Here is a 24086-nt window from a genome sequence, read left to right as displayed (position 1 = left end):
GTGGCATGCTGTGGTCTAGCTATGCCAGGCTCAAGGCTGGGATGAGGAGGAGAAAGGGTCAGGAGGGCAAAGATGGGCGTAGTCCTGCATGAGCCATAGAGCCACCTTGTGGGAAGCCTCAGCATTGCTACTGCAAGGCCTCACTTTCCTCCAGCCCATGAGCTGGGGGGAGAAAGGAAGTACGGTGGGCAAGACCTGGCAGAGAGCAGGGGAGGGGGGATGTGTCTTGGCAACATGGGGCAAGGGGAGGTGGAGGTGCTTTGGTGATCTGGGCACGGGAAGGGGTTGGTATGCAAAGCAAGCAGGGGAAGAGCTCCTAGTAGTAGTAATAATAATAATTCTAGCCTCTATAATGGGGTGAAGAACCCGTGGCCCTCAAGATGTTGTGTACTACAACTCTCAGCATCCCTTACTATTGGTCATGCTGGCATGGGCTGATGGAAGTCATAAGAACATAAGAAGAGCCCTGCTGGACCAGGCCGAAGGGCATAGAGTCTAGCATCCTGGTGTCACAGTGGCCAACCAGATGCCTATGGAAAGTCTGCAAGCAGGATTTGAGGGAAACGCAGGGTCCCCACTTGTGATTGTCAGCAATTTGTACAGTGGAGGTAGAACATAGCCATCATGACTAGTAGCCACTGATAGCCTTATTCTCAATGAATTTGTCTAATCCTCTTTTAAAACTATTCAAGTTGCTGGCCATTACCACATCTTGTGGAGTGAATTCCATAGTTTAACTATGATGTGTGAAGACTTACTTTTTGTGTGTGTCCTGAATCTTCCAACATTCTGCTACTACATCAGACATCCCAGAGTTCTAGCAGTATAAGAAAGGAATAAAAGCTTCTGTCTATCCACCAGAAGATGCCAGAGACTATCTTGGCTGTAAGACCCTCTCCCTGCTCACTGGCCTCTTTCCACCTGGCCTGGAAGGGTGGAGCTTTGGCTGACTGAAGCTATAAAGGGTATCACTACCTGAAGATGCCAGAGACCACCTTGACTGTGGGGTGTTGTTTAGGGGCTGCTGGTCCTTTTTTTGTTTTGCTGTTATTGGGATTATGCTTCTGTATTTTATTGTTGCATTTTATTAGGAATTATAAGGATGTATCAAGAAAAAAATGGTGCTGAGGGTATTAGAGATGTGAAGGCCTGGGAAATAAATGGAAAAATTGAAACAAAAAACACCCAGGTTTTCTCCCCCCCCCCATTTTTCAGGGGAAAAAAGGAAAAATTTGGGAGGAAAACAGAAAAACCAGGTTTCCCCCCCTAATTGTCACATTTTCCCCTTGGCCTTCACATCTCTAGAGGCTACAGACAATTGGAGTTGGAAAGAGGTTCACAGTGAAGGGCTGCCTATATGCCAGGTATGGGAAGGCGGGTTGCTTACTGAGTACAGGTTGCCTGAGTATATGTGAGTGGGACCTTCTCTCTAAAGTGCCCACAAAAGAATGGCCTAAAAAGTCTCCCTTTGATTGCCAAATGGGTTGTGTATGTAGTGGGTAATTTTGAATGAAAAGCACCTAGCATTCTAGCTAATCCCTCTGTTTCCCATGAAACAAACAAAATATATAACCCATGCCCCTAAAAAACTTGGCTTGAACTGGAAGATATGATATAAGCCCACAAGAAAGATTCCTCTCTTGAGTTTTTTTAGTTTGTTTCCTGAATCAATTCGTTCCCTATGTCTAAGCTATCAGCTGACTCACTACAACTAGGCAAAACAGAATAGGTCACAGTATTTAAAATATAGTCGGATATGACAGACCATGTATTAACATAAGCATTATTAGACTAGTTAGTACATAGGTTAAATACGGGAAAAATCTATGTGCAAACTCTCTAACTATGAATTAAAGCTTATTTCTTCCCAGTGATACGCCTTTCTATTTCTCCAGCAAGGAAGAGCAGTAGAACAGACTGGCTGGCCCAATCATTAAAACAAATGATTTTAAAAGTCAGTTATTTGGGTAAGTCTTGGAAACTCTAATGAAGCTAGTACAAATCTTTAAGAGGAAACAAAACAATAACCTTACTTAACAGCTGCTTACAGCACAAGCTGCCAGTTCCAATTATTAGAAAAACAGTGTGTGTGTGTGTGTGTGTGTGTGCTGGTTGGTGGGTGGGTGCGTGTTGTTTTTTAAAAAAATGCAGGTTGCAGTTCTAATGTTTTTAATTAAGTCTTGATTGTTTATGAAAGATGGTGCTAATCTTGAAAATGTCCAAAGGAAAGCAAAGGTACTAACATGAATGACTTATGAGAGAGATTAAATAAATTGTTCAGCTTCAAGATAAATTTATATAAGCCACTCAGTTGTAACTTCGCCATTATTCTATTATTCACTATACATCATTTGTTTTATCAGTTCAGGCACTTCTTAGAATTAAAACCTAAATACTTAGAATGAATTGTGGGCTTCCAATTTGAACCGACTACCATCCCCAAACCTTTAAATTGTGCCTTTATGCCATATGTACAGGATATATGAAATATAAATAAGTGGAATGTTGTCATTTTTATCATTTTATCTAGAAAACAGAAGAGATTATGATTTTAATTGTAATTTTTTTGCTGCATGTGAAAAATAAGATGTGCTTTAGGTTGTTAGGTGCACAGATTGTGTGCGTTTGTATCTTTGTATATTATGCAGTGAATTGTTCCATTGATTTCTAATGTAAAGGCACCAGGTGGTGGTAACTGAAGTCTTTTGTTCAGATTGCTCCTTATAGAAAATCTAGCAGGAGGGGCCAAGAGGGGAAGGAGCATTGTGTGTGAAGAACACTGTAGAAGTTTCCCATGGTTTTTTAAATTGAGAAGGATGTGGAAGTAATCAGCTTTACAAGACAAATATATTTCTAGCCTATGCTTTATTGCAGCAGTCTTCAACTTGTTTAGCACCTTTAACCAGTAATATAGTGGCAAATTCAGAAGTGTAGGATCCCTTAATGATAGTCACACCATGCCTCCTCATAGCCACACCTCCTTCTAAGATTATACAATAACATGAGCTTTCAGTTTATTATTTTGTTTGCAATTCTGTTGAGCAATGAATACAGGATGAGAGTATGTCTTTTTGAGGTTCAGCAAGAAGAATACGATAGCTTCCAGAAGATTATTCTCAGCAGCTAACATGCTCCCCTTTCATGCTGATTGGTCCATAGGATGCTGGAAACATAGGAACCCTGCTCCCAAAATATTAAAGGGTCTATGACACCCCCCGCCTCCAGACAACTACACCCCTGCCTTTAACTCTAACCTGCATCATGGAACTCATTGTTGTATTGTATATATCTATCTTTCTCCATTATTTGTCTCCTTCTATCTCCTTCTGAGAGAAATGCATATAATGTGTTGCTTTTTCAGGATATGTTAAGGATAAATAAAATGTGTGATTTTATTGTTCAAAATAAATAATTACTCAATTGATAGGTTGCAGTAGATATTCTATAGAGGCTGAAGCTGAGGCAAGTAAAAGAAAAGGGACTTTTTCTTTGAACAGGATATGATTAACCACAAGCTATGAGGCTGTAGCTGCTCTGTTTGCTTTGTAGACAAACTTAATTTTAAAATAGATAAAGGATTCATGCTTGGCTAATTTAGAGGAGGTTTTATTTCTTTGCTTGATGTAAAGAGGAGTAGTTAAATAATAGATTGTTTTAAATGACTGTTTCATAGATTGACCTTAGGCAAGACGTTGCTAGGTAGAAGGGGGTTTTTCACCCATAAAGATAGAAGAAGATAAGATGGCCATCTGGAACACAGACAGATGAAACTTGTTTGTGGTCAAAATCGGTTTTAATAATAAAATGGGGATTTTCGCTTGACAGAATTATAGGGAAATTTTACTTTGCTTGACGTAATGGGAGTGTTTTAAAGATATTCTGCTTAATTAATATTTACATAATAAATATTGGTATGGGGCAATGTAAAATTAAGTAATAAGAAATCTAAATAGGGATGGGACTTCATTAAGGCGTTCTTCGGATAAGATTGTAAACCCTGCCTCTGGCCAATCAGGAGGCAGGGGAGGGAATCATAGCGTCGGGCTAGGGGATAAAAGTCTGTATCAATGTCATGTTGGGTGTGTCTGCCTTCTGGTAGGACACCCGTCCTTGCAAGTACGAAATAAAAGCTTTTAAAATTGATTCACACTTGTCTCTGTCGTGGGTCTTCCACAGGAGACCATTTTTGGGGTCTCATAGGGGGTTTTTCCCTTAAGGAAAACCACGTTTCTTACAGATGGGGGCTCGTCCGGGATCCAGTCCTTGAAGTGACCACTGGTCCTAGTTCTACTGTGGGAAGACGCGTCCTGTTGACCTTTCAACAGTCCCAGGTAGTAAAGGAGACAGTTTGGTTCTTCAACTGACAAAATGTCCCAGGACCTAATTTAATAGACCAGACATTGTGAATCAGGGGGAAATTCTTTGGGTGTGTGTCTCTTGGAAATGAAAAGATCTGGAATGGTAGACACCCGGCGAGATACTCGTAAATTTGACCAGGCAACGCCGTGCATGGATCAAGGTAAGAAAAACATTAAAGGCACTGGAAGGTTAATGTGAGTATTACCTTGATGGTCAGGAAACCAAAGTGTGAGGAGTTAGAGGCTCCCTGACTTTGGTAGTCCAGGTGTGAGGAGTTAGAGGCTCCCTGATCTGGCAAACAGGGTGTGAGGAGTTAGAGGCTCCCTGACCTTGGTAAAGGACTGGACCTTACTGTCCTGTGTGTGAGGCAGGAGGAGTGGGGATAAAGTCCCGGGCTGGACCTTGTCTTCCTGTGTGAAAAACAGGAAGAGGAAGATACTGGCCTTAAAAGTGTGAGTGTGTGTGTTAGACCTGAGTGTGAGTGACTGAGACGTGTTCTAAACACGAAACGAAAGGAAAGAGTGAAAGAAAAAGGTCTGACTTTAGAAATGGGAAATAAGAGTAGTAAGAAGATTAAAGATCAGACTAAAATACTTAATACAAAAATACCAGATAAGGAGATTAACATACCTCCTGAAAGGCCTCTGGGGATAAGATTAAGGACTTGGGAGGACTTAGAATGTACCAGGAACAAAGACAATTAGAAAATGATTCAATATTGTTGTTTTGAATGGCCAAGCCAGCCCTTACAATTTCCAGCCATAATTTGGCCCAAATTTGGATCTTTTGAGTGTTGGCTTTGTATATATATTTAAAATGTCTATGTGAATAATAAAGAACCATTCCCACGGGAAGAATCAGATTATGCATCATGTTGGGTGGGAAATGTTAGTGAGAACTGTTATTTTTTTAAGATTCAGAAAGATCCAGGATAGAACTAATAAACCAACTAAAAAGACAAGGGAGGTAGAGAAATCTAAAAGTCCTCCCTGGGACCCTCCATCCTATTTAGGAAATATAGAACTGAGGGAACTGCCTGGAGTAGACCTGATTAATTTGGATAAATTGATGGTCTCCCTCAGTCCATCCATAGCTCCCTCTGGCCCCTCATCAACTTCCAGTACAGTTGCAACAACTTAAACAGAGTCTGATACAAGACCCACTATTAATGACTATTCTACACAAAGGAAGTCACAGGGGGATACAAGTTATGGATGTATGGGTGTTTATACAGTAACTAAACAAGTTATTTAATGAAAAGGCAAGAGAAACTGCCTTACAGTCAGAACCAATCACAATTAATATATTAGTTCCATCAGTACCAATTATAGAAATTGTCCCCAGTTTCACCAAACAGGAAATAAAACAATTAGAAAATTAGGTTTGAATAATCATTTGGTGTTGTTGGTGTTGGGAATTAAGGATGTGACAAAAGAGATGGACAATGTTGTGAAGATAAGTCAAGGCCATTAATTTAAGGATCCAATAAGGGTGAGAATTGTGGTCTGGACATTGTACATGTGTTAGAAAGGGTGGTGTGGGACAGGTAATGTCCACAACCACAGAAAACGAATTAAATAAGGAAAAGGAAGAAAAGGAAAATTTAGGAGAAGGCTGTTCCCTTCACCCCAGTGTTTTCAATTCAGAGGTGGAGAAAGTTGTTAGATAAAGAGTGGAATTTGAAAATAAGAACCAAGTACAGGAGGTCATATTAGGATTCAGACCAAGATTAATGCACCCAAGTTAAGATAAACCCCACAACTCATCCTCTGGATTTTGTAAGGAGATCCCAAACATTGTCGAGGATTTGTTGTGGAGAAAAATAAATTGAGAGCAAAAAGAAGTAAAATGTTTATAAAGGTGGTCAGTTTTACCCACTTGTCATTTTTGCAGCAGAAAATAAGAAAGTAAAATGTCCAAAATGTATGAGAAATATGGCATGTTTCCAGTAGAATTCTTATCTTTGTGGCATACTCATATAAGTACTTAAAGCAAAAAGCAGCAGTTCCCAGAAGAAAGAATCTTTGATTTAGAATTAAAATCATTAAAATGGCTTTGGAAGGTAGGACTTAGTTTTCCAGTTTTGACAACTAGGTCCCCCTAAATGAGAAGAGAGCCTATTAAATTTCTGATCAGTTATAGGATGAATATAAATTTTATTTGGGTTATTGGTGTAGGACCAATTACTTTAAAAATGTGGAACTGCCATATGATTTTACATGTATATCCCTTTTGAGGGAAATTACTCTATCCTACTCCTTTGTTGTCTAATGAGTAAGGATTTATGTATAAACATTCAGGTTCTTAGGAAAACTTGGGATGTTTCTCAGTAGTTATGAAGTAGTGCCTGAGTGGGGACACTCACTCAAGATTAAAAATAATTGGAATAGGCAATATTTGGTTATAAGTACATACTCCCAGGAAAGTGAACAAAGAGAAAGGGGAGTCACGGCTATAGTAATTATATATAAGAAGAATGAGATATAAATGAATTTGACTGATTTAATTAGGAAATAATGTCATAAATATTGTTAAATCAAACACTATTTTAAGACATAGATGAAAAACACTAAGAAATTCTGTATACAGAATTGGCACATGTGTATACTTTAATCATTTGATAGGATAAAAATTATATTAATGTTAATTTATAAAAAGTAAAGGAGAAATATTTAAGAAATTAAAAGGTATTCCTACCGTAGAAACTTCACACCTAGGTGTCTACTGAAGTGGACTTTCAGCTGTGCCAGTTTCCTTAAAATCCAGTCCAATGGTCATCTGGAAAGTCCAGATCTGAATAGACTTTTGGGGTAACATCCAGTTGGAGAGACTACTTCATTTCAGTCTCTCTCTTAATTGAGTGGCAGGGACTTTCCCAACTGAGCAGGTTGCTCAGGGGAAGGTTCACATGTGTGCGTTATTTTTGGTACAGCCTGACATTCAACTTGGGAAAAAGAATCTGAAACAATTGAAACAGACTTTTTGCTTTTTGTAAACTAGTAGTTTGATAAATTGTTCCAACACAGGCTGAAAAGTCCAACCTTTTTGAAAACTGCCCACAAAGGAACTGTTTCTGTGCTAACACAGACAGATTCCTATTAATAGAACAGGAGGAAGTGCCTGTTTGTGACAATTGTGATAAGATAAGGGGCAATATAATCATAAAATCAGTATGGGTTTTAAGTTTGATAATAAGTGTTAAATAGTGTAGTCCTTTGTAGGGGGAAAATCATTGTGTCTGGTCCGATGGATGTGGCAGGTGGCCAACTGCCTGGACCAGAGGACCTAGACTGATGTTACCCATTCAATGGATTATTATGCTCATATTGTTTTGCCAGGAAAAGGGGGGTACAGGTAAATTTCATGGCAAAACAGTGTCTGGTTATTTATGTGAGAATTTCACTCTAGGGGAATTCTCTCCTTTGCTTTACTAAGAAATAAGGTAAAATGGAGTACTTAGATTACTCTTCTATAGTTAAAGGGGTACTTTAGGATAATATCAGAAATGATCATGGTATTAACATTATTTGTATTTTTTATGTTAGTTTTGTTTTGGGTCATGACAAGGATGGTGGACATTCACTTCATGGCCCAGGGTTTCAGGACTCATTACAGTCTGACCCTCCTTTTGCATGTTCATATATTATGGCTATTATATATTTTGTAACTGTTACTGTATATATGAGTTGGAGATTATAGACTACCATGTTTTGGGGGTGTGGGGAACACACTAACCTTTGGGACCAAGGATCAGTTATTGAAAAATTAGATACTGGCATTATTTTCTTTTATATCCTCCCTAAGGAAAAGAAAGGGGGGGCCTTTGGCCCAAACCCCGTCGTTGGAGTCTGCTGTTGATAAGACACAAAGAAATTATTGGACAGACATCACGACTACTTCTTTGGAAAAACTCCTACAGAATGGATTTAGAGGATCAAAACTGGACAGATAAGGAGAGATTTGAGACTTTACTAATTCCAGAATTAGATACTTTGAGTTCAGGGTGGAAATGAAGGGAACTTGGATTAGGACCTCCTTTAAGGAATGAGGTTGAATGACAAATGAGAAGAAGGTTACCTGTTATAATAGAAACCAAATTTCTGCCTGTAAGGGAGTGGGGGGGGGTCTCAACCAATAATATTTGTATACAAGAAACCTGAACACTTAAGACCAAGGGTTCTAGTACAAACACCCCTCGAGATTGAAACAACACCTAACAGAATACCCCAGGTAGGGGTTAAATGTATAATGATCCCTGAAGTAATTTGTACAGGAATTGTTTGGATTGGAGTTGTAATAATAATAATACTTTGTCTGTTGAACATTTTCTTATATTTCTGGTTTTGTGAAGAGATTACCAGAGATGAAGAGGTGGATTAGTCTGAGCAATGTGAAAGTTAGGATGGGAGTTGTGTTACCTGGGAGAAAATAACATTCGAAATGTTGTTTTCAGATAATAACACTCCCATCAGAAAAAGAGCCAAAAATGCCCAAGAAAAGTCATTCAGCCCACCACAGATTGACCTCCATAGGGTAAAAGTCATAGAAGTTCAGGATGAGCAAGTTGAATAGGAATAGCAATAGGAATAAGTGTTATATTGTTTAATCAGGAACAGGAAATATATGTTAAAATATAAAATTCATGAGAATAGTAAGAAAGCGGCAGATGGCCAATAATGCCAGTCAGAAGGTCCGGACCCAGAGTAGTTTGGTTAGGACAGTCCTATCCCGTATACTTATATTCAAAATAGAGACAAGATATGGAGAAATAAAATGCCTGGGTAGGATGGGTAAAATATATAGTCGAACTGCTATGTTTGTGCAACAGGCAGGCTAATAGCACAAATAAGCTCCCTCCTCTATAGAAGGACCAGACAGTACCACTAAAATAAGTTGCCTGTTGACTCTGTACCAGCATGAGAATGCCTGGAACAATGAGACCCTGTCAAGAGCTTTCCCACCAGTTCCCAGCCTTAAAACCTAGAGACTAAGGACACCACCAGTCCAGAATTTCTAGGACTCACTCAAGAGGTGGGAACTTTGGATGGTTGTACAGGAGATGGGTTGAGTAGTTCTTCTCACCCTCAGGTAACAAGGGCAGACTTATTGTGGTATGGTTGAGGTGGAACATGACAGGCTATCCTTCCTAAAAACTGGACAGGGACATGTGCTATAGCACAATTGGCAAAAACCATTTACCCTGGCATTTGAACAAACTAAAATGTTTAGTAGAAGAAATAGAAGAGAGGCAATAGATTCCTCAATTGATAAAGGTATTTATATAGACTCAATCAGGTATAGATGACCAACTTACTGGGTGGTTGGAGTCCAAGTTTGGAAAATGGAAGGGATCGATTTTATATATTTACCTCATTGATAATAGTAGCAGGGGTATTGATTGTTGTGGGGTGTTGCATCATACCATGTGTACGAGGCTTAGCACAGAGAATAATAGAGACGGCTGTAACCAAACAGATGCCTTTAGAACCTTCTCTTTATAATGAAAATGTGTTACTTTTAGCAGAACCAGAAAGAGATTCTCAATCCCAGGAAGCTCGATGTGAGACCATGTTAGAAGAATTCAACAGAAGCATGAGAACTTAATGAAAAAGACAACAGAAAAAATATAAAATAAAAAGAGGAGGGATTGAGAGAAATGCATATAATGTGTTGCTTTTTCAGGATATGTTAAGGATAAATAAAATGTGTGATTTTATTGTTCAAAATAAATAATTACTCAATTGATAGGTTGCAGTAGATATTCTATAGAGGCTGAAGCTGAGGCAAGTAAAAGAAAAGGGACTTTTTCTTTGAATAGGATATGATTAACCACAAGCTATGAGGCTGTAGCTGCTCTGTTTGCTTTGTAGACAAACTTAATTTTAAAATAGATAAAGGATTCATGCTTGGCTAATTTAGAGGAGGTTTTATTTCTTTGCTTGATGTAAAGAGGAGTAGTTAAATAATAGATTGTTTTAAATGACTGTTTCATAGATTGACCTTAGGCAAGACGTTGCTAGGTAGAAGGGGGTTTTTCACCCATAAAGATAGAAGAAGATAAGATGGCCATCTGGAACACAGACAGATGAAACTTGTTTGTGGTCAAAATCGGTTTTAATAATAAAATGGGGATTTTCGCTTGACAGAATTATAGGGAAATTTTACTTTGCTTGACGTAATGGGAGTGTTTTAAAGATATTCTGCTTAATTAATATTTACATAATAAATATTGGTATGGGGCAATGTAGAATTAAGTAATAAGAAATCTAAATAGGGATGGGACTTCATTAAGGCGTTCTTCGGATAAGATTGTAAACCCTGCCTCTGGCCAATCAGGAGGCAGGGGAGGGAATCATAGCGTCGGGCTAGGGGATAAAAGTCTGTATCAATGTCATGTTGGGTGTGTCTGCCTTCTGGTAGGACACCCGTCCTTGCAAGTACGAAATAAAAGCTTTTAAAATTGATTCACACTTGTCTCTGTCGTGGGTCTTCCACAGGAGACCATTTTTGGGGTCTCATAGGGGGTTTTTCCCTTAAGGAAAACCACGTTTCTTACACTTCTCACCAGAAAATGGTATGGTGCAACCTACACGCTAAAGATGGAATATGATGAGCTGGTCAGGGCTCAGGCAGCTTTGGGGTCCCAACCAGTGGTGAATTCTTATGCAAAGCAAACAGTGCGCTGAACTTCAGTCTGAAGAGGGGAAAATTCAGACAGCTACAAACCTGCAGGTAGTGGAGGCAGAAAGGAGCTGGTGAAGATTTAAAATTTGTTAGGCTTTTTGGTTCTGGCACTGGTGCTGGTATGCTGGTACTCCTTGACTATACCTATGGTGGAAGCCAGAGCACAGCACTCAAACCTGGTATGGTGGTTTGGTGGAGAAAACTGGAGGGGTAGTACAGCAAGGTAGGCCCACCCAGCCCTTGATCCGGCTTACCACCAAACATAACCACAATAAATCTGTGAATCTCACTTCTGAGGAAAGTTGTAAAGTCTAATAAAATAACTGACTCAGGTTTTAAATCTCAGCCATTTGACTGTGCATGTCTATCATAATTACAAATATCATATTACTTGTATTTTAAAATGTTCTGCTAGCAGTTCCAATAGAGGAATCCCATGTCCTCCTCACCCCTTTCAAGTCAAGGTATTCAAAGTTATTTGGGCACATGAGACAAGAAAATCCCACAAACACATATCCCCCTCCCTGGCAGTAAAGATTTAAAAATAAATTAAATAACTATTCATCTGTTGCTGTCTCATGACATTCAGAATCAGCTGTCTGGAGCAGCTGTTTTACTCTGCCTAATGGTAGGACCGGGCCAGCCCTGCTTAGGGTAGCAAACAAAAATATTATCCTGCTACACACAGACCCTTTGTATTGTGTAAGGAGAGCTATTATGAAATTATGGTTGTGACAGCAATCAATCCATTTTGTCATACAAAAGTTCTAAGTAGGTGATAGATTGTAAAGTTGTGTCAGGTCTGCTGCCTATAAATATCTACTATTTATATGCCCCACACAAATTTTCTTATGGTCAGCTGAGGTTGGCCACTTGATAGCACCCTCCATGTGTCAGATACAAATGTGAAAGTTATTTAGAAAGTTGCTGTTGCTGGCCACACCCTAGCTTAAGAACTTCTTTCCTTTGCCTATCAGGCATTTTTATTTGGATAGTTATTTAGGGGCTGGGGATGATATCAGATGTATTTATTTGCATATAGGCTATGAATGTACATTTAAGAGCATATCATATGACATATTTTCATATTAGGGTAAAGAAACAGGTATATCTATACATATAATAAAAATGTAAGATGTTACACTGCAATGCCATGTTGACATCTCATAGTGTAACATTGGGAGCTGTGGGGGTGGCAGGGTTGCAAGACAAAAACATGCCTGACAGGTGAGGCAAGTGAGGTGAGGTGGGTAGTGTGGGTGCCTGGGGCATGTGTGGTGGAGACAAGGGGAGTGGAGGGTTGGTCTATGCAGCACTGACGGTGGCTGAAACGTGGCTCAGTATGCAGGAGGGCAACAGAGGCACCCACAGAGTTTGTCCAGGGCAGGGGCGGCAGCGCAACGAGCAAGGCAAGCAGGTTGGGAGGGGAGTGTGGGTGCTTGGGGGTTGGCAGTGGTGAGGGAGGTTGGCGGAGGGGTTGGTGAGTGAGTGGCCTGCACAGCAGAGGCTTCACCTTTGGCAGGCGCATGGGGGAGCTGGTGGCAGTGCCGGAAGAATTTTTCTGGGGTAGTGGTGGCATAACAGGTGAGGCAAGTCAGCTGGGGAAGGGAATGTGCATATCTGAGGGGACTGGGTTGGTGGGGGGCATTGAGAGCAGAGGAACAGGCGAGACAAGTGGGTTGATGAAGGGAGTGGGAGTGGCGAGGGGAGTTGGTGAAAGGAGCGACTGGGAGTGGTGAGCAGAGCAATGAGGGGCACAGCCCCTAGTAATCTAAAGCATGGTTGTTGTCGTTATATACCTTCAAGTCGATTTCGACTTATGCCAACCCTATGCATCACCGACCTCCAATAGCATCTGTTACAAACCACCCTGTTTATTTTTGTAAGTTCAGGTCTGTGGCTTCCTTTATGGAATCAATCCATCTCTTGTTTGGCCTTCCTCTTTTTCTACTCCCTTCTGTTTTTCCCAGCATTATTGTCTTTTCTAGTGAATCATGTCTTCTCATTGTGTGTCCAAAGTATGATAACCTCAGTTTCATCATTTTAGCTTCTAGTGATAGTTCTGTTTTAATTTGTTCTAACACCCAATTATTTGTCTTTTTTGCAGTCCATGGTATCCTCAAATCTCTCCTCCAATACCACATTTCAAAGGAGTTGATTTTTCTCCTGTCCATTTGTTTCACTGTCCAACTTTCACATGCATACATAGAGATGGGGAATACCATGGTCTGAATGATCCTGACTTTAGTATTCAGTGATATATCTTTGCATTGAGGACCGTTTCTAGTTCTCTCATTGCTACCCTTCCCAGTTCTAGCATTCTTCTAATTTCTTGGCTATTGTCTCCATTTTGGTTAATGACTGTGCCAAGGTATTGATAATCCTTGACAAGTTCAATGAATCGTTGTCAGTTTTAAAGTTACATAAATCTTCTGTTGTCATTACCAGAGCTTGGAAGTAATTTGTTACATTTTGATTGTAACAGAACTAGGAGTAATTTTATTACTTTTAAGGCGTAATTGTAATGTTTCCAGCCTTACTTTTGGGCATTACTTGGGGGGGGGGAGCAGGGGAAGTCTTCTGCTCCTCTGATTTGTGGATGAAAATCATGTGCCTCAAACTGGGCTTCTATGCAGCGTCGCTCTTCCCTCATGCTCTGTGGGTGGGTAGGAGGTGACAAGGGAGGAGGTGGAGAATGAGATGGGGTGGAGTGGAGAAAACAATTGTTTAAAAAAATTGATGGTGGTGGTGAAGAATGGAGTGGAGGGAAAAAGGTCCCGGAGGGCAAGAACATGGATAAAGGAGGAGAAAGAGGCAGAAGCAGAATGGAGATAAAGAATTGTGGAGGTGAAAGATGATGATGATGATGATGATGATGATGATGATGTGTGTGTGTGTGTGTGTGTGTGTGAAAGATGACGTGTGTGTGTGTGTGTGTGTGTGTGAATACTGTTTGCACTTGGCACACAAAGTGGCCTCCACCACCCTCTCTGGCTACTGTGCTGCATTTGCAGTATTTCAACTTTTTTGCATCTCAGGGGAAAATGTTTGCTTGGGTGAGTGTCCTTTAGTTGGTTGCAGGGCAGGGTCTGGGAGGTGGTTAAGTGAGAGAGATTATGCTTGCTGGCTGAGTGTGTGTGTGTGTGTACTTGGTTTGACGTGCAAAGATCTGAGTAGTGGCCTCTGCCTCCCTCCCCACCTTCCTTACCAGCGGAGAGACCACTATTGCTATCTTATGGATAAAAAGAATTATTCTACTACCTCTGTATGTGTGTGTTTATTTTTAATTTTGTTTTAGGCTACTTAGATATGCAGCAGCCAAGGACAGCACCTTGTTGGTGTTTTTTTAAAAAAGTAACTGAAATGTAATTGTAGTGATTACTTTTGAGAAAAAGTAAAGTAATAATTTACTTTCAGAGCAATTGTAATTGTAAGTGATTACTACTTTTTTGGTCATGTAATTGTAACTGTAATTTATTACTTTTTAAAAGTAATCTTCCAAGCTCTGGTCATTACTTTAGTCTTTTTGACATTCAGCTGTAGAAGCATGGTAGCAGTAGGTTTTTAAATACTGTTTTTATTCATATTTTTCTTAGAACAAACAAACATATAACATTCAGTAAAAAGTCAAAAGAGAGGTATAAAAAGGTATAAAATAAGTATGGTGGCAGTTCCTTGAATATACACTAGGGATGGGGTTTGCTCTTGGTTCTGCTCTGTGTTTCGGTTTTTGCAACTGGCTTGTCGTGCCAATCTGCTACATTTTCCTCCCTTTTTTTTTTTTTTTGCTATTTCCGATCCACTTGTAATAGCTAACAAAAATGCTGTTGGTGATCTTTCTACCGGATGGTCTCTTGGGTTTTCTATTTAAATTTAAATAATGCAGATCATCGCTTGTCTATTCTGCCTCTTGCCTCAGGTTACTGTGGTACTGACCAAAGATGTTAATGGCGATTGTTATCACCTCAATGAGACAGAACTTCAGAGCAAAGCTGTCTATGTTAATAATGATGTCAAATTAGCCATGAATTTGTTTTTTTTAAAAAGCTGGTGTCACTGACAGTTGCAAACATTAGTCAAACCCAATCTGAAGACATATAGGATTTCTGGATTCTGACAGAATTCAGTAACAAATCAAAAAATGCCAACATTTGCCCCATCTTTAATATACACCACTGCATTTCAAAGCCCTTTCCTGACACTCATTAGTGTACACACAGTGAGGGACATGTGGAGTATATCTGTTGGCCTTATTCTCAGCCTTCAAGTTTTTAAAGGTACCATTTGCATGGGGTCTACTTGCATGTACCTGAACGCATGAATGCATGCACCTCTACAAGTGATCTAGTACCCTGGGAAAGTGAGGGTTTTGGATCATATATACAGAAGTCTGGGCAAATGGTAGCAGTGAAGGCATGGGATCAGCAGATGTGGTCCCAAGTATTCCTCTCCTCATGTTCACTTGTTCAGAAATCAATGCCAGAAAAGGATTCGTTTTTAGGGTAGACAATACAGTATGTTGTTTTTCAGAACAGATTATGCAGACTTTGAGCTTTGTTTATGATATAAATTTCTCTAAATTGTATGTATAATAATAATTGTTATAGGATTGTAGGGATGGGTTTGGATGATATCTGTGAGTTCCCTTCTAGCTTATAATTGTGTGCCTGTAAGAGACACAGTCTGCAGTGGAGAAACCTGCTAAATCGGGCAAGCCAGTTTTCTTTGCATAAGCTAATAGTTTAACCACGTCAGCCTGTGAGTTAATGGACACTGAATGTCAATCTGTATATCCAAAGGGATGTGGTCAAGAGAGATCCTGTTGCTATTGGAAGTCTTTTGAGGAGAGAGGCCCTCCTCCCTCCCATCCTGGAGCCAAGGAGAGGCTTGTGTTTTTTTTGTCTCCTCCTGGGGTAAAGCTGGAAAGACACAGAGAGGCCCGCTCTCTGTGTCTGAACCCCAAAGCTATGGGCTTTAGGAAACAAGATCTGATGGACTGTTAATTCTGAGAATCCCTTCATCTTATACTCAGGGTGTATATATGTGTTAAGAAAAACTATGTATCCTATAAGATACCACAATCTCCACTGACCTTTCCAAGGAAACCAAACCCTGGGTAAGTGCTGGCACCACTGGAAGTCTAATACCACTCAGAGATTGGAGTGCGTGTAACATAATATTTAAAAAAAAACACTCATAGGTGAGCAGGTGGATGTTGGGAATCCTTATGTTGAAGAATGCATGAGAGGGGCACTATTAGAAAACATTTTATTTGATCCACAGACAGAATGAGGAATTATCTGCATTTACAGTTCAGACATGACAAAGCCTCTCCAGCTACCTGCAACTTCCTGGTGTTATGCACATTGAACACCTGAGCACTGGCAACTGCCTCAAGGCAGGTGCAGCTTTATCATACCACTAAGCTTTTGGAGAGGATGTACAAGTTATCACCACTCACCAACTTTCCGCTGTTCAGGATGAACTGAGGAACAAGATGCTGGCTGGCCAATATGCAGTCCTGGCTTTGGAGACACAAATAGGTACAAACAGAGAACAGCATTTCATTATTTTCATCACAACATATGGCTTCCTTTATTACTCCATTCTCCCAAAAGTATGGGAGATCATCATATATTTAAAATATGTAGATGAGCTTCCTAGACTATATCTTATATTCACATGGGTGAAAAGGTCCCTTATATTTAGTTTGATGCCAGATGAGTTTACTGGGAAATGTCCCATTGATTTCTATTACAGTAAGAAAGCAATCCCGGGGGAACTTCCGAATAGAACCATAGAGGTCAAACAATATTAAGGTTCATGGAGGGAATTCAAAGGGTTAAAATGTTTTCCATAATGAGCAGCCTTATGCCTGATTTTTTCTTTTAAATTGGGATTAAATTGAGATTTCCAGGAAATCTCTTCTTCCATCCCAGGAAATTTAACAAAGGAAGTAATGTGAGCACTATCCCTTGACTATTCCTACAGCTTTCCTTGCACCATTTATGAAAAGGTATTTATGTGGACAGTCACAGAGCCCCAATTTCTTTATTTCATTTTCTCCCAAACTGTGCCATCAGTTGCCCCACTCTGTGACCTCCTTGCCTTCTTAAATAAATATTCTAGAGTTTTCTTTCCAACCTGCAGATTTTACTGTTTCTTCTGATAGCTGCATCCCCAAACCATGTGCTGATCCACTGCCACATTACTATTCATTCTTACCAGGTCCCCCCCACCCCCATTGTCTCCATTTCCCTCATTTAACTTGCAACTATTCCTACATCATTACAACACTCTTTATTCCCAAATGAATATTTTGGCTCTTAAGATATACTCTGCTAGGGGAGGGGGAAATATCAGAGAAAATTCAGTCTGGGGGCAAAGAAAGAGCAGATTGTGCATCCCATTTTTACTAGGGCGATCAACCCATTAAATTAAATGAAACAGTTTGATTATTTTTAAATACATGTGCACTTTACCAAAACCTCTATATAGGTTTTGGAAGGAAATACTGTGAAGGAGCTGTGTGAGATAGTTACTTCCAAGTTCCATGTTTCATATTTTCCTTTCCTATTGTAGTCACAGACTGGAACCATAACAGTCAAAACAATTTGGAATAAAAAAGGTTTGTCCTCAAGTCTCACCTCAGCCTGTTATTCAACTGAAACTTTAGTTGATTCATTGACTGTTTAAACCAAGTAAAGTTTGCTGCCCTAATTTCCTTCCTCCTATACTAGTTCTATACTTTTTCATATGGCAAAGGCCCTTGATGCAACTAGCCTTTGAACAAGCACCTCCACTACCCTTACTACAACATCCAGGAATATACACCTTTCCTTTTCCTTTTTAAATTGGAATGGTCTTCTCTCATTGCTCACCCCACCAATTCTCAAGTAGTAAACAACTCTTCTCTTTCCCTTGGTCTCTCAGATGCATTCAGCTTTCACTGTAATATCCTCCCAACTTCCATTTCAGAACTCTTGCGCACAATGGATTGAATTTAAATAATCCATTGTGGAAATTTGAATAGAAGCCAGCTCAGCTCACCGTGAAGTGGCGTGACCTGCTTGTGTGTGAGCGAGTCTCAGGTCTTTCCTCTCCGGTGCCTCTTTGCTCTCCTCACTGAAGGCTGCCTGCCTCCCTGCATGCAGTCCTGACAAAGTAGTAAGAAGGCTAATTTTAGGGTACTTCATCATAGTGCCATGCAAAGACATGGTGTCATTTCAAAATCAGCAACATGTGGCTCTACTGCTTTGAGCTTTCCCCCCTTTCTTCCCTGAGAGGAGGAGAATTGTGGTCTCACTTGGATCTACAGTAGGGTAGCACTTGGTATTTCATGGGAATGCACGATAATGTACCATTCAAGGAAAATTCTCAGGAGTGGTATCCTGACTGTGGAATTCCTTCCCCCAGCCTCTACTTTATTGGGCTTCTGTCACCAGGTCAAAACACTTCTGTTCACACAAGTCTTTGGTAAAACTGTATAGATTGTCAGAGGTCTTGGATTATGGGGTTTTATGTCTGCTGCTGCTTTTTGTCTTCATTTGACTATCTGTTTCTGCTTGTGCCGTTTTATATTGCTTTACAGGGCAATTAATAAAAAAAAATACAAAATTAAATACAAAAGAAACTGCCCTGGGATCCATCTAGATTACCGGCAGTTTAGAAGTCAAATAAATAAATAAAGCCAGGAAATCATTCTGGAGACAGTGTCCCACTCCATTCCCTATATTGGACCCATGTCTAGCCCCATATGCATCACAAGGCTCCTTTTCCTAACCTTCATAAATTTCATGGTACCCTGCATACATCTAGCACCCTCTGCTGTCTAAAGATCTTGTGCTCTCTTAACAGTACAGTCTTTAGTAACCCCACTGAGTTCAATGGGATATGCCCCCAAGAAAGTGCATACAGGATTGACTCTGAGCACTCTCCTTTGCTGTCCTTTATGCCTGAAACTTCCACCCAGAACAAATATGTGGTACCACCTCTCTGTGTCAAAATCCACAATTTACGTGAAGTCTTAAGCGTCACCTTTTAATCTGTATCACAAGCAGAAACTAAGCTTATGTAAAATTGCACTGATACGTCTTCTTGCCCTGTAACCTCACCTCTGTCTTTTCTCTACCCCCCTATATTCCCTCTGTTGTCTCCCTCTCTGTTTAAATGTAATTGCTAGAGAACTGTTTTTTTCTGCACGTTACTCTGTATAGAGTCAGGTGCACCAATCATATAATATAAATAACAACAACAAATATATTAAAAATTATCTGATAGCAATTCAGTCCTGAAAGGAGCAAACCCTCTTAAGAGCACGGGCATCCTAAGATGAGCTCTATATCTGCCCCATGCCCCGTTTCCCTCATGCCTCTCATCAAGTGTCCAATGCAGCACTGGACAGCTGATGATCAAAAGCAAATCCATGTTGTTATATCTCACCCTTTCCAGGTGATTGCATTTCTTCCCATCAGCCACTGACCAAATCTGACTTCTACGCTGGTTTTGTGGTGGAATTAAATGGAAAGTTATGATGGAGAGAAACAAGGGCGAGTGGTGGAGGCAGTTATCTGTTGAGAGAGAAGTAGGAGACATAGGAATGATGTTGATGATTTTGATCTTGCAAAATTTCTCACATCTGGCTCTTCCAAAACTGTGGAAACAAATGCCTATTTCCCATCTGCTTCCACAGCTCCAAAATGCAAATATGGAGTGTTGATTTGTAAGGAGCATTCTCTAAGCTTTTAGCATAAATTAACATGTTTGAAGGGAGAGAAGGGACAGTGGAAGTGGTGTCCTCTTCAGCAGCTTGGGTGTAAGATCAGCGACCGTTTGATTCTTCTCCTCCTTGAACTGTTTCCATTTAGCTGGTTATTATAAGAACAGCCGTAACCCCATTCATGTGTTCTAATCTCTAATGAGATGAGGGAGAGCAGGGAACAGGGAGGGGCATAAGATCCCTCTGCCCAATTTTGGGTGATTCTTCCTCCCATGTATAATACAGCCCCTCTCTTCAGCCCCGCAACCCTCTTGAGAAGTTTTTGGAGGTACAGGGCGCTGTAAGGGGAGCGGTGGTAGAGAAAGATCAGCTGGATGAACTGCTTTCCAGTCAGACAACCTTTGCATACACACTGACACCAACACCACTAGCATAACTACAACTACAACAACATTTTCAGGAATTTATCTGCAGCTTGGAGAGCTTGAAAACTGTTGATTATATATGAGCCAGCTCTTACTTTGTAGTGCAGATTCAATGACTGACGATATTGATAATGAATACTAAACTATTACTATTACCCAGCAGGATTTGAAGAAGTTGCCTCTAGCAGACTTGCAACAGCAAATTATAATGTTTTTTGACTGATGATGTAAAGAAATTTCAGATATATAAAACTAAGTATTTCTGGACTTCCCAGGAGGATCCCTACGCCTGTGCAGCCTCTGAGATGAGCTACGTCTTGGATGAAACTTATCCAGATTAAATTCAGTCAGAAGGCTCTTTTCTGACTGGGAATAATTTCTTCCGGTTAAAGAAGAAACGTGAGATTTCCCACATAGCTTTGTTTTGATTGTTGGAGTCTGGAATTCGTCAGAATTGTCTGTCTTCCAGCGGCTCAGACAGAGCGAGGATTTTTATGCTAGCTCAGCTGGATAAGTGACCCGTTTTTTTATACGGACTAACAGGCAAACATCTTCCTGTCTATATTCATCATTTTCTTACCTATACAGCTAAAGAGATTTGTCAAAGTAACAGCAATTGAGATAACCTAGGTGAGGTAAGACTTTCCTTTTTTTATTCACGGAACTAAGGGGGAAGAAAATATAAATAGCTTATCTTTTTTTTTATTGCAAAAAGCTGACATGGAAAATAGCATTTTAAAGGTTACAACGGACGGGAGATTTCTGATTGGAAGAGATAAGAAATCTTTTTGATGTATGGCTGGGACTATTTTTGCTGATCTACTTTTTTTTTTGACGAATCTGCTCATTCTGTCTGCTACTAGCTATTTCGACGCTGTGAACTAAAGCCGTTCTTACACTTCCGGGCAGATAAGAGATAAGGGCTGTCTAGCGTGTGACGTTAGTTTGTTGGAAAGATTAACTCCTTTGTAACTGGTTAAAGAAATAAGCTGCTCTTTGTTTGGGACATTGAAAATTGAAGGAGTTTTGTTCCTTTGGCTTTAAGAATGACAATTAAGAAGATCATGGATGTACAAGAAGGGACTTTATCTTTAGACATGTTTCAGAAAATAATGAATGGGATTAACTCAATAAAACAAGAACTGAGAAATAATAGACAAGCGTGGAGAATTGAATTTCATGAAATGAGACAGGAGCTGAAAGAAACTCAGGATTCTATGAGAAAGGAGAATAAAGATAGATCTGGAAAACAAAAAAAGGATGAAAGAGAAATTAAAGGCAAGGTTCAAACTATGGAGATTGGATTAATTATGGACATGAAAAAAGATTTGGATTTTCTGGCTGTGATGGATCCTGGAGACAAATATTACAGTTTGGAAGTCAGCGCTGTCCCTGAAGGAATTGAAGAGATTGGAGATAAAGATATTATTGGTTCCAAAAAATTCTTGGACTGGAAGGATTTGATGGAACTTGAAATGGAGAAAGTTAACAGAATTAATCCCTGTTTTGTGTCAATGGAAAAACCTTCAAGAGATGTACTAGTGTATCATGTGGAAAAGAGGAACAGAGATGCGGCTTTGCAACAATACTTCAGTGATACGTTTGGATTTGATGGCAAGAAAATATCTGTGATGGAGGAAATTCCTATCAGACTTTTATTATATGACTATGACAGCAAGATTTTTGGGTGCGTAAAGATGGAAGATGGACCCAACATGGATAATGACAGAAGAGCGATTTAAAATTACTGGACTTAGTAGATTTGATGAGTTGGATTAATTGACATGTTTATTTAGAAAAAAAAAATTTGATTGACATATATCTCAAGGATTGGAAACTTCTCTTTGACTTTTTGTGGAAGATTAAAATGATATGATGTTAATGAGATTTGAAACCAACTAAGATAACCGTTGGAGGAAGGTGATTTTATAATCTATTAAGAGATAGGTTTGTTATATATTATAGATTTATAGCTGAACTATGACAAATCGGAAGTCAATATTCTTTCTTTTATATATATATATATATATATATATATATATCTTTTTGTATTGTACTAGTTATTGATTTGTGTTGTTTTCTTTTTGTATTGTTTTGGTTTTGAAAATTGGAATAAAAATTAATTGGAAAAAAAAAACTAAGTATTTCTTAATATTCATTTTTTTTAACATTGACTGTCACTTGCTCCATGGGGCGTGATGATAATTATGCTGTTGGTTTTGTAGCAAAAGATTAAGTCTAGTTCCCTCTGCCTGCAAGCAAAATCACTGCTACTTGGAAGGATTAATATAATAACAACACAGATAAATTTATTGAGCCCTTTTGATTCAGATGTACAGCCGCTGACTGTATTTCATATGAGCAGAATTTAAAAACCAATCCCTCCACGTTCACTTAAAAGGGAGGGAATAGGTAGGAGGGAATAGGAAGGATTTATTTATTTTTATTTATTTAATTAAATTTTTATACTGCCCCATAGCCGAAGCTCTCTGGGCGGTGTACATCAAGATCAAGAAGTGGCATCCTAGCTTTAGAATTACAAGTTTAATTTGATAGAGAAAAAATAGAAGAACTACGTCAACATGCGCTAGGAAAAGAGTTTACTGTGGGGGTGGCCACTTGTTCATTGGGACAACAACAAAAAGGAAACGCATCGCTAAAAAAGAACAAAACATTACGCAGATTTGCATACCAATTGCATATGGTCATTTATATGTATAGATGTAAATTTATAAATAATTACTATAATTTAAATAGAAATACAATAAAATCACAACATACCAGGGAAGGCTGTGACCAGGAGATCTGTGTGTCTGCTCAGTCTGCTGTCCATATACTAACTGTTGATGGGCCACTTCAAGGCCTCTGCTTTCCCTTCTTACGGGTTTTTATCTTTCAGACAGACTAGGGCCTGACAGCTCTTCCAATAGAGGATTCTTTTAAAAAGAGGACTGTCTCTGACAGTGCTTAAACCTTGGACTATACATCCCCCCACCCCAGATGTTTGATTAGCTTCCACTCTTCAGGATTCTCCTCACAATTTTTTTCCTTCCTAGAAGTTAGTGAATAGATTAGATTTCCTAAATGAATATTTGAGCATCCTTTAGCGATAACATATCGACTATTTTGTTGTTCTAAACAGTTATAATCCAAGCTGTGAATACCAGTAACCATTTCCTACACTCCTCAGGTGACAGCTGATTTTGCCAGTTCTGACAAGCAGATCACCTCATTAAATGGCAAAGGAACAGATTATACTTTTACAGACACACCCTTGCCTCTCTCCACCCACAGGAGATATGCACCATCAAACCTTGCTGAACCAGCATCTTTTCAGCTACAGAGATCTTTGCTATAGTCACATATGTGCAGGAAGGAACCCTGCATTGGGACTATTCCATTTTCATGAAAACAGAGGAATACACATTATTCATCTTATTTTATTAATTTAATTTGAGTTGGCTAATAGAAATATTCCATAGAGATGAGATCCAGTTTAGTGCAAGCGGGTGTGAAGGGGCTTCTTCTTCTCCTCTGCCATACAGCTTCCACTCCCCTCAATAATATACTCCAAAGGGTTGGGGAACCCTCTGAAGCAGATTTTGGGTGTGCATGGGGGCTGGAGGGAGGGAGAAGAGACCAGACATCCTGCTGCACAAATGGATTTCCATTGACAAGTGAGCAGACATCATCGAATGTCATCCTAGGAATTTGAAAATGTTTAGTGGTGAAAGCCACTGGGAGGAATCTGAAGTGAGGAAATGTCAGGCAGGGTGAACATTAACCCTACAATCAGCAGGTGAGACCTTGGTGGTGGTGTTGCCACTGGGAGCTGCCTGGTTGGTGTTGACATACAGCCTTTTCAGTGGCAGTTCCCCATTTGTGGAATCCCCCGTCCC

General features: G+C 39.6%; 2 protein-coding genes across 3 annotated transcripts in view; one reads left to right on the top strand and one right to left on the bottom strand.

The window, feature by feature from the left end:
- MYPN (myopalladin) overlaps window positions 1-18183 on the bottom strand; it is a 125669-nt gene extending 107486 nt beyond the window's left edge. For both annotated transcript variants that reach the window (XM_061635163.1, XM_061635164.1), the window contains exons 1-2: window positions 18094-18183; window positions 16505-16568 (exon numbers count right to left, since the gene is read on the bottom strand). The gene's annotated coding sequence lies outside the window, so the exon portion shown is untranslated. The remainder of the gene's footprint in view (window positions 1-16504; window positions 16569-18093) is intronic.
- On the top strand, window positions 1926-22105 carry LOC133388804 (uncharacterized). The gene is made up of 2 exons (XM_061635167.1): window positions 1926-1967; window positions 20463-22105. Exon 2 carries the CDS (start codon window positions 21234-21236, stop codon window positions 21927-21929), a length of 696 nt encoding a protein of 231 aa, XP_061491151.1. The 5' UTR covers window positions 1926-1967; window positions 20463-21233; the 3' UTR covers window positions 21930-22105.
- Window positions 22106-24086: the final 1981 nt, after the last annotated feature.

Source organism: Rhineura floridana, chromosome 7 (assembly GCF_030035675.1).
Source record: "Rhineura floridana isolate rRhiFlo1 chromosome 7, rRhiFlo1.hap2, whole genome shotgun sequence".
Lineage (NCBI taxonomy): Eukaryota > Metazoa > Chordata > Lepidosauria > Squamata > Rhineuridae > Rhineura > Rhineura floridana.
Note: the sequence above shows the minus strand (reverse complement) of the source record. Positions and strands in the feature narration are given on the sequence as shown.

Excerpts from the sequence above, each read along its gene's own strand:
- LOC133388804 (XM_061635167.1), top strand. The coding sequence starts at position 21,234 with ATGACAATTAAGAAGATCATGGATGTACAAGAAGGGACTTTATCTTTA.